This window comes from Dendroctonus ponderosae, unplaced genomic scaffold (assembly GCF_020466585.1).
Source record: "Dendroctonus ponderosae isolate FM_Combo_2020 unplaced genomic scaffold, Dpon_F_20191213v2 Dpon_F_20191213_240, whole genome shotgun sequence".
NCBI classification, from domain to species: Eukaryota; Metazoa; Arthropoda; class Insecta; order Coleoptera; family Curculionidae; genus Dendroctonus; species Dendroctonus ponderosae.
The window spans coordinates 1-11,595 of NW_026018448.1; the positions used below are offsets into that span (position 1 = coordinate 1).

General features: G+C 31.6%; 1 protein-coding gene across 1 annotated transcript; it reads left to right on the forward strand.

The window, feature by feature from the left end:
* Positions 1-2,870: 2,870 nt before the first annotated feature.
* On the forward strand, positions 2,871-11,280 carry LOC125503698 (sodium/potassium/calcium exchanger Nckx30C-like; the record flags this gene model as incomplete). Its single annotated transcript, XM_048664428.1, is given in 2 exon segments — positions 2,871-3,021; positions 4,637-11,280. Coding segments are annotated over 2 exon segments (241 nt in total), but the record flags the coding sequence as incomplete, so codon positions are not given.
* Positions 11,281-11,595: the final 315 nt, after the last annotated feature.

The window sequence follows — 11,595 nt, forward strand, 5'->3', positions numbered from 1 at the left end:
TCTCGTTAAAGAATGTTAAATGTTGCAAATAAAAAATATATTTTACATTCAAAAGGAAATTAAATTAAATTTTACCTATTCCTGATCTATTTATAAATTATTAGCCTAAACAAGAATATTAGAAAGATAAAATAAAATTATTATTATTAATTTATGAAGTTATCACTTCTGTCGAGCGTCCCGTGACACACACCATTTTTTAGAAGAATTGACGTGCCGGCACCTAAGAAGAAAAAGATGATACTGAATGAAATGAAATTTTGTTGCCTGCTTTCAATATCTAACATGTTCGTATCATAATTTCTACAGTTTTAAAGATACTTTTTTATATGTTCGTCGATAGTCGAGAGATTCTCCAATCGAAAATGGAGTTTCTAGATTGTTTCGACGCACATAAACCTGAATTGCTCCTGATATCCTACTTGATAGTCCTTGATTAATGCCTGGTCTCTCAACACCCATAAATAGGTTAGCTAAAGTTTTCGACTCGATAATATACCGATAAACATCCTATTGAGCTTCTCAGCGCCTATCTATAGCTTATTGCGCCCACAGGTTAATAAAAAGATAGTAATCGGGAAACGATCATTAATCCTATAATTTCTGGAAAACGTGTCAGAGGAAACTTTTGTATGGAAGCTTTGTGATGGAGATTTCAAAACATGAAATTATAAGAATGGGTCAAACACTTTTTGAACAAAATTGTCAAATTTGCAGGATTTAAATTTAACGAAGCTAGTTTTAAAATTGTTTTGGTGGGTATTTCGCCTCAAACTTGTGATTCTTTTAAAAAGCAGAATTTTCCAACAAATGTTATTATTTAAATTATATCTATTTATATTTTCATGCTAATAAAAAATGAAAATGTTGTGTTTAAAAGGAAATTTCATTTTAAAAAATCAGGCGAAAGTTCAGGGCAAAATGTCTAACAAAATGTTATTGAAAACATGAATCGCTGTCGAATCATGTTTAATATGATCAAATCATGAATGAATCGTGTTTAATATGTTATACATAATACATGGAATTTTTCGCAATTTTCTTCTTTCTTCTGTGGGCTGATTTCAAATAAAAGCTAACAATATAACTTTTTTGCCATATTTGAACCAGTCATTAGGTGACGATACATTTTCGATCCGTGACAGTTTTTATTTTTATTTATTAGTTAAAAGCTGCCCAATGAAAATAAATTATCCCATAATACTGATAAGTCTTCATTTTATCATTAAAGTCACGAAATAACGAGGAAAATTCTCCTATTTTTCTCCTGTTATATTCTACTTTATTTATTGAAATTAATTTATTACCAGATTTGAAATTACTTCCGGGATTCTTTGATTTCAACAAAAATACCACTGGAACTTGTTGAATTAACTTAAATTTACGTAAATTCAGATAAAATAGTGGAACAAGTAAGCGATCTAGAGCTAATTTTTTACATTTTAAAGAATTTATCAATTTTACTAGATAAGGCAAATACTACGTTGTCTTATTTATTTTTGCATACAGTATGCAGAACTTCACACATTATGTAAGAAAGTTTCGAAGCAGGTGATTTAAAATTGGCGTCGCTTTTTTCAAGGGATTATTGGCGCTTATTTCGAGAGCGAAACGAAAAATATATACAAAAAATGTTTTAGTAATTTTTTTTCACTTATTAACGAAGATTGAATTTCAGTTTATAAACGAACGCGTAAATGAGATAATCTAAACTAATATTTGGACTTCTACTTTTTTGGATTTTTGGGTTTTTAGGCCGTGTTTTTAAAACGCTCGGCATTCTTCACAACGGCTCCAGAAAAATGAAGCAAATTTTCAATCACTCTATATTAAGTATAATTGAAAATATGAGAAAAGTAATTTAAAACGCATTTTCTGATTTAGAAAGTACCTACTTAACTTAAAGAACTTGTAATACTTGCATAAGAAATCATGTATGGTTTGGTAGGGCCCAAAAAAGTCCGTTGAGGGGTAATTGTGGCTAATGCGAAAAATATTGCATCTAACTATTTATATTTATAGTTAATAAAATGTATATTAACTCTGTCATGATTGAGTTAGATACTTTTAGAAAAACATGTAAAGATACACTTTGCGGTTAGTTTTATAATTTTTAAGAGAAGCCATTCAAAAGCACTCTTTAAAGAACGCAGTGGTGAAAATTTCCTCACATCTCTGGAGTAACTGCGTTAGGGACAATCAGTTGTGTAAAAGTATAGAAAGTTTAAAGTTGTTAAACGGAGTTTTACATAAAACTGCGTGGTCCAATGACAAATACAGTCCACAAGGAGCAATACGAGCATGTTATCACTACCTGTCGCCTAATTAGGCGACCTCTTACTTAATAACTTGCAAGTCTCCCAATGGACAACTGAACTGGTGAAATGTTCGCAGGTCCGTTACATATTAACTCTAAAACCTCCAGCGGGTCTAATTTGGGTAAACACTGCAGAAGTAAAGACCAATAAAACTCGCCTTTCGTGGTCATTCTCACCTGCCCAGTTGTTGCAATTAATCTTGGCTAATTGCTTCTAATGTGGACGAAAGTAACATCATTACAAAAATACATATTTTTTTAATTTTCACTTATAACTACCGAATTACTTCCACATGAAGGGCTATTTTATTGAATTTAAATATAGAGAAGTTTTAATTGTCGAATTATTTCTAAACGGGGGCGACAAACCATCCCAAAATTCTCCCTTGTATTTTCTAATATACAGGGTGTAGCATTTACTAGATTCACGATATACAGGGTGCACCGATTTGCATTGTACACGATTCAAGATTCTTGTGCTAAGTAACGTTCAGGCATAGCTACTAGCTTTTGATTAACACCATGAAAAATAATATTATATCTTGAATTGCAGGTTACCAGTGCCTTGGCTGCTATTTGGCATAATCTACCGCGAACCTGTGGAAGTGAATTCAACGGGAATGGTTTGCTCTATCACCATTCTGTTCATGATGCTGCTCTTCGTGATTATGTCCATCGCCATGTTCAGGTGGCGAATGAATAAAGTACGTTTGCAGAGTTTTGAAAAATATTCCTATTTTTGCATAATATACTATGTACACAGCTAAATAATCCCCAAACTCCCATCAATATATAATTTTTCCAAATGTATCCTAAGGCTGATTACACGCCAAAAAACTTGTACAGACGATACTCCTCTAATTACACATGGTTTGCACATGCATTACACTAAATTAAAATATCTAGTACACTTAAGTATTCGCTGGTTCTACAAACGCGGACTGACACCAAATGCAGCAACAATCCAATAATAAAGGGATTTCCAATAAGTATTTGTTTTTAAAATTAAATAAAACACAAAATATTTAAGATAACTAAATGATAATTTATTTTATTTTATTTTGAACTACAAGTTACTATGTATGAGCTGAATTACGCATTGTTCAAATCTGCACCTCAGCTTCGACTACAGGAGCGAATTCGTTGACTGTTTTATTATCTCTCTGATTTATTCTCCAATCAATCGGCTCTAATTTCAGCAATGCAGCGTTTAATATTTAAGCTCACCCCGTCAAGAGTTCGAGGTTTGTTCCCATAGAGCAACTTTAAATACCTCCACAAAAAGATAGCTTGTGGAAGTTGCAACTTCCTGGAGGCCAATTAACGGTTGATTTCTGGAGATTATTGATTCACCAAACTGTTCTTCGGATTATGTGTTAGTGGAATCAGCTCTATCGGGTTGAAACCACAAGTTTTCCAATTCAATTTCTTCCAATTGCGGTCATAAAGTCCTTTTACATCGATGGCTAGCGATCACCATTCACAGTAGCCGAAATACCGGCGTCGTTTTGAAAAAATATATTCCAAACCACACCAAGAAGCAACTTTTTCTGGATGCGAATGCTTCTCATGAATCGCTTGTGGATTATTTTCACACCAAGAACGAGAATTTGCTTTATTTAAAGAATCATGTGTAACCACGCTAAGACGATCATTCTCAACGATTCGACGAATAGCAAGCCCAGAAGAATTATTATGTCGCACATAAATTTCACGAAGCGAACGTTAAGTTTTAGTAAATCAGCGAGTATTTTGATAAAACGTTTTGATACTTTTCAAGCACTCTAAAAGCGTGTGATTCACCATGATGAAATGGCATAATTTACTGAAGACAAATGTATTCGCATGAGAGTTCCACTATTTCAAATATGGATCCAATAACATTTAAAAAATATATCATTCCTATTGGAAATTTAACCCCATTATGCACACCCAATATACAATCAACCATTTCCAAATCTGCAAACACAGCAGTGCTTGTCAGCAAGTTAAATTTTACAGAACATGTACACAAAATTATAAATATAAAAAACCAAAGCGTGAGGACGAGGACTAAACATTTACAAATCAATTTGTATCGCAATAGTGGGCTTTAATAATAGTGGCTTGGAAACCTGTCTAGAGCACCACACTAATGGATAGATTAGGCTATGACAAATAAAATAGTTTTTATTTATTTATAGATTATGTGCATTACATATTCTCCATGTGCATTAACTATAGTAGATATTTCCGTTCCTTATTTTAAGCTATTATTGTGACAAATAAAGATTTTTGCTACTGGTATCATTTAATACATGCATACATATTATGTTCTAGGGTCTAGGATTCACAATGTTTCTTCTCTACGTTGCGTTTGTGGCCGTCTCGCTCATGTTCGAGTACAAATTCATCGCGTGTCCGTTCTAATGGCCAGTATCGTTCAACATTGGACAACATATTCGTAGCTAATTATAGTGGGTAAACTGGTTTTTCACAGACCAAGAAAGTTTTCAACTTATCTCTAATGCTATTATGTATATTATTAGTTCATATATTAGTTTCCAGTAGCTAAGAAACGACAACTTTATATTAGAAATTTTGTAATTCATTCCTGCCTTACTATTGACACAGGAGATAACTTTAATCCACTAGCAAAGCCTGATGGTAATCCATAAATGACCATCTATGATGAATAAAAAAGTGACAGCTTTTTAATCAATACCAAAGGCAAACATATCCAGGACAACTGATTGCTGTCGACAAAAAATAACAAAAATCTAATAAAGTATTGCTTGCAATAAGAAAGAATGGTTTTCATAATAAGGTCTACCATTCTGGTCTTCCCATTTCGAGATCATAAGATAATGGTAAATTCGATAATTTTAATTTTAGGCCTCCATTGAATGTTCATTGTTGGGATTGTATTGATGAACTAGAATTAGATCTCAGTGCGATTTAGATGCAACTCGATTTAGATTTAACAATCAGGATGGCACTTCACGTTTCATGCAAAAACATCTAAAATATCTGCAAAATCTACCCATAAAACATTTCTTTTTTGTTAATTTACGTATTGTTAACTTGAGTAGCGATTGAAAGCGATTTCAACCTTGTTTAAAAAAACGGATTCAAATGGATGTTATTAATAATTAGCAACATATATTCTGTTTGCAGAAACACTTAGGAGGAACTGGAATTACTAAATATCCAAATAATAATAAAATATCAGTACAATACAAATTCGTTAATCCAGGGCGATTAATTTGAATAAAAAAAATCACAAAATTGTGAGAAAAATAGTTTTATCTATTTTGTCTATCTTCTTATCAACATCCAAAAATTATATTTTTGCCATCAGTCTTACTTTTTTTCAGGAACAATGATTTATTCGTGTTCGTTCCTTAGTTTATGATTTGGACCTTCATTCAAACCTGCATTCATTACTGAATTAATCATTTCTTCCTCTGTTACATCATGTAAGGAATTGTTTTTTATCGCCCAATATTTCTTCCCTTGTCAATTGGCTTTCAGGATGCAATATTCATATGGAATCTATAACAGGTCTTCATTTTACAGACGTTTTTGGAGTTCTGACCAGAGATGCGGTAAACGGTTATTTTTCTGTAACAGGTTCCGACGTTCCAGTTTCACTTTGGTAGTAAGTTTCTTATAGGTAACTTATTTTCTTGTTTTTTTTTTCGTGGCGTCCGTACCGATGTGTTTAAAGAAAAAAAATATACGCCAGTGTTTATTATGAAGTTCTTTATTTTTTCGCAATACGTATAACAAACAATACAGTTGTTGAATTAATTATTTAAAGTGAGTAAACACCTTCCTTGGTTAAATGGTTGATGATTTAGCGGCCATTTTTTGAAAACCTTCTAGTTTTTGCATTACTAGGCCGAGGTCTATATCAAGACCAATCATCAAATTATATCCCTTTATAGAAGTGTTAACCTTAAACCGCCCAAATCAGGACTTTCGACATTTTATATCTCCAATTGCATCATTTTACAGCCAAGTCGAGCATCAACACAAACGCAATTAATGTTTCTTAAGTTTAAGGAAAATAATAGTATCACGCACACTACGGATTTTAATAAAGTCCTTCTTATTTCAAATGAAAATTGCAAAACCGAGATCATCTAGATCTAATTCTGGGCATCATACTATTTCCACAGACTTTGGAACAACTTCGGAAATTCTAGATTTTCTAGTCCTAGATATCTAGAACATTTTTTTCTAATTAGATTGAAATTGATGAATGAATTATCCATCACAACTCACGTAGGTGATCCGCTTTTTATCACTAATTTTGATGAGTTATCCACAAATGTTCATTCCATATGTACAAGCCATCTGTGAATAGGCTCCAATATTTGTAGGTGCAGAAATGAAATAATGCATAATCTTGATTGATCTGATTCAGGTGTTTCTTGGCTCACATCTTTTCTGTCACTTTTTAAAAACACCAATTACTGTGAAATATTGTAAAGGCACTTGTTACTCATGTGTCACATAATCTTCTTACTGGTCAACATTGAGTAGAGCTGAATCTGAGAATGGTTATTCTATACAATATCGGTATTCAAAGCTTTCAGCAGCAAGTTATTTATAGTAAAACTGTACATTTTTATTCGGGATTATTATTAATCCAAGTATTTGTTTATTTACTTTTTTATCCGATGCCATGTATGCATTTTGATATTTTAGAAGATCTACAAAGACGTTTTGGTAGAAATAAAGTGGCATGTAGACGTATCCCCGACCATATAGCAATAATGAGCTAGTTATTTTTCCTTCAATAGGGGAGATTTTATACCGTAAAACGAAGTAAGTTTAAACATTTTTTTTACTTTGATACTTGATAGATTGTCATAGTGGAATGTAGGCGTTCTTAATGATAAAACTACATTGTATCGGTAAAGAGCAACGGAAGCATATTGTTAATATTTACTAATTGGACATCTAAATTTTAATCGCTGAACTTTTAGCAATCGTTTTAACGATTAGAAAGTCGATTTGTATTTGTAATTTTACCAATTGCATATCAGAAAACAACATATATCTGATTCTTAGAACTAAGTCTAAATATATAATTAAGAAAATGAATCGTCATTAAAATCAAGCATGTATCAAGATTACTAACAACATAAAATCGTGGCTCAAAAAGTAAAAATTTAGCAATTAAACTTTAGATAAGCCGTAAAAATAAACTTCCCGAAAATGATGCGTATGGAAATACGAATAATAATTAGAGAAAAACTAGCTGAAATATACATACATATCTAGTTGTAGATAATTATGTTTCTAGTATGATATAAATTGTAGAAAGTAAAATTGTAAATATAGTTAAAATGTTTTATGGCACTTAAGTCTAACCGATCTTCACTAAAAGTGCCTATTGTTACTTTGTTTTACACTAAGTGATAAGATTGTATTAATAGGAAGCGCATTAGTCGGTAACTGGGATTCTTACAAATTTATTTTACTTCATTCTACATCGGACTCGATGTCTAAAGTGAATCAAATTCCGGATCGTGCTTAAAGTCGAAGCACAATTTGTCCTGCACAAAAATAATAAATAGGATCCAATAATTTATATTTGTGCTATGCAAATCTTATTAGACGGTCTGCATAGGTCGTAACTGCACTTGGCTATCATAGAAAATTAATTGGCCACGTCTTCAACATTACTTATTCAAAAACATGTTTAGGATTTAATGCAGTCAAAGAGATGTTCAGCACTTATAAAAGTGGTTCAATTACAAAAGGGTCAAATCAACTTGACTATTCACAAAACCTAATATACATATGTATATTTAGTTTAAATTGTTTTAAAACTTTCAATGTATAAAATTACGAAAATGCACTTATCCAACATCTAAATAATGTAAAATTAAAGATGAACAACTTTGAAACAAGGTTTTTGCTGGTTCAAAAACTCATTCTTTTTTAAATAGACTTGATATGGAATGGTAGTTGGTAGATCTAATACAAAATATCGATTTAAAAAAATACCAAATGTAAATGTTCTTACAAAATACATGAACCGAAACCCATATTATCCCATATATGGACCATGGCTTAATTTTTTTATAATGTTAACATAATAAGTTGATCGAGAAGTTAGAAAACTCGCGCCCCGCATCTGTCTGTTATTGATTTCAACAACTCTTTCTAGGTCCTCTGTGGTGTGCATACAACATGCACACGTATGTTGAGTTGAGAGTGAGAATGAGTGAGAAGTGAGAATTTAAACACTAATATCTCAAAACAGCTATATTCGCAACTTTAGGTAAAGGTGGCAAAGTTGAAAAAATCGATTCCGAAAAATCTGATATCAAAATGAAAATTTCACTGATTTCGTAAACTTAATTTTGGTACATATCCAACCCAAACCCAATAAAGGTTTTCGTCTTTGAAGTCCACAAAATATTAGATTTATAATCGTGATTTATGATCGAAAATTTTCTGTAACGGAAGTTAAGGACAAATATCATTTTACTGGAAAGAGATTTTTGCTGCATAAAACAGACCAAAAAACTTTTTTTCACATAAACATGAACGAGACATAAATTTCCTCAGTGAATCAATACCGCAAAATTAGTATGAATTATCTAAAAAAAAACATGCTAAATATCAGCTCAATTATATGGAAACCCACATTTTACATTTTAATTAAAAGGAAATTTCTTATTAATTTACCCTGTATTACAGCTTCTGAATAACGGGATCATACAGGCATACAAGAACTTTGAGGTCTGCAATCGCATATAGTATAAGGGTACACATGCATAAAAATGTCGAGCAAAGTCTAATAATAGCAAGCAGCAACCATTTTGGGTGCTTAGAGCATTAAACAATCTAAGAATTCTAAAAATATTACTTAACTAAACAATTAAAACTTATCGTTTGATCGAGGTCCAGAACATTTTATGCGGATGATCCAGTTGCATTTTAATTTTGGTTGGCTGTTCATAAGGTAGAACTACCCGTAAATAGAAACTTTGTACGCTATGTACATTTACATTTGGTATAAATGAAAATACGTTAAAAAGCAATACTAGAGGACATGCTAGAGTCAAACACTTACTGTTGAAATTTAACTTAGCGCCGTGTGTTTAGAGCATAACGTTACAAGCAAAATCTCAAAAAATTGTGGGGAATATGTATTACATGAATCTCGTATGAAACTGCTCGGACAGAGCATTTACATGTAATATAATGATGTTTAACTGGGACGTCCAGGACTAATGGAAACTGATTTCCATTCTGTTAAGTAAAAATACTTGATATAATTCTCGCATTTCTGTTGCTTATAGTAACCCGTTGATAAGCCGTTTACAGCATTTTGCTCATATTGAGCAGTGTAAATTGTGTAAAAATGTCTCTCCGGACTTATATAATTATGTTAAATTTGTTTTTATTAGATAAAGTTGTCTGTTATCAAAATAGTATTTCTAAGTGTTCAAATAACAAATCCATTTTACCATTGCATTGGCAAAATTAAATTTGGAGAAAACAAGAAAAAGCATGCACTTTTTTAAGGCTTCAACAATAGTCGTTTTATACTAGTGCTTGTAAACTTAGGCATATGACTGAGATGACAAAACCTAGTTAAATGTATCGAGATACATTAATGTGCAACAAAATTAAGTGATTAAAGTAGATAATGTAATATTAAAATATTGTAACTGAAAAACTAGTCCAGTAAAATATGCATTAGACTCGTTAAAACAATATTTTCGCTTGCGACACTCTATCTTCTATCTCTAAGAAGTTAACTTTTACTGTTTCCAAGTATGCATAGATTTTACAAGTTGCAGTAAAAGCACAATAAAATGTTGATTAATTCAATATAAAATATCAATGTAAAAATAGATTATAGAAAACAAATGTTTGGCAATGTTTGATACATAATGATTATATAATGTTTGTGATCAAATATCAACTTAAAATGCGAAATGGTTTAATAATTATATACATATATAACTAATAGGTGTATACTAACGATACAATGTTATCGTGCCAGTTTGTGTGAATTTAATCATGCGGAAACAAGATTTTTTCGAAATTGAACCCTCACAATTTTATTAGTTATATGTGTACCTACACGCAGATTTTCGCACGATGATGTAAACATTTTGATCTATTGAGTCGAGTGTTGAACTAAGATATTGCATCATCCCTATTAAGGGCACGTTTACTTAAATATGCGCTCAATCTTGAAAGTGTTACCCGTATATTAACTTTCACGATAAAATTTTTAAAATAAGAGTTTGTGTTTTCTCTTAGCGTAACCAGAAGACACAAATTTGGGATTTTTAATAGGAAAACGATTTAGATAAAAGATATTCCTTCCTTTAAAGGTAATAGGTACTGGTGCTGTCGCTTAGTTCTTGATTTAGGTAAATGGATAGAAAATTTGTTACAAAGATTTAATTCGACAATTATTTATAAGCCAATCCAAAACATATCTGATTAGGCATAACTTATTTGCTGTGTCGTAATCGGTCCAATTTTCCAATGAAATGTTTGTGCAAACATCTTAACTAGTTTATACGAAATTTATCACAAAAATATATATGCTTTATTACCTACTAATCAGAGTTGATCAACACTCCTTAATTTAAATGCGTGCAAAACTTTCTATTATTTTTGTTAATTTACATTAAACTATTATTTATTGTATTTCTTTGTTGTTGAAAAGTTGAAACATGTTTAACTGATAACGAAATCTATTAAATAGAAAAATCAGTATTGTTCTATAACTTAGAGGAAAATATAATTCAGCTTTTTTCGCCTGCGCTCTATTTCGTTACCTAATAAATAAATAAAATCTAAGACTTGGCAATCCATTGCATTCAGTATTGCATTGCAAGCAAGTCGAAAAGGAAAATAAGTAAATATACCCAAAATGTGTGAAACCAAGGAACTTATCTCCTATATGGTGATTGTATTAATGAAAAATTTAAGTTTTGAGGGTATTTTTTTAACTATAATATATTGAAAACACTAAAGCCTGCCACACACGATCCTACACCGCAGTACGATTTTATGGGAAAACCCAAAACCGAATGTCAATTGATTTTATATTTGCGCAGAGCGACCAAGTGGGTTTCATTTGACTGCAGACCAACCAGAGGCCATTAGATTTGTGTTTCCATTCTATTTACAGTAGAATTGTACTGCGAAAACGCCCGACCAAGTCGTACTGCGACACTGGACTACGTATGCAGGGTTAACTTTAGAAAGTCATTAAGTATTTTTCTTGGTTTTCTTCAAAATTCGTA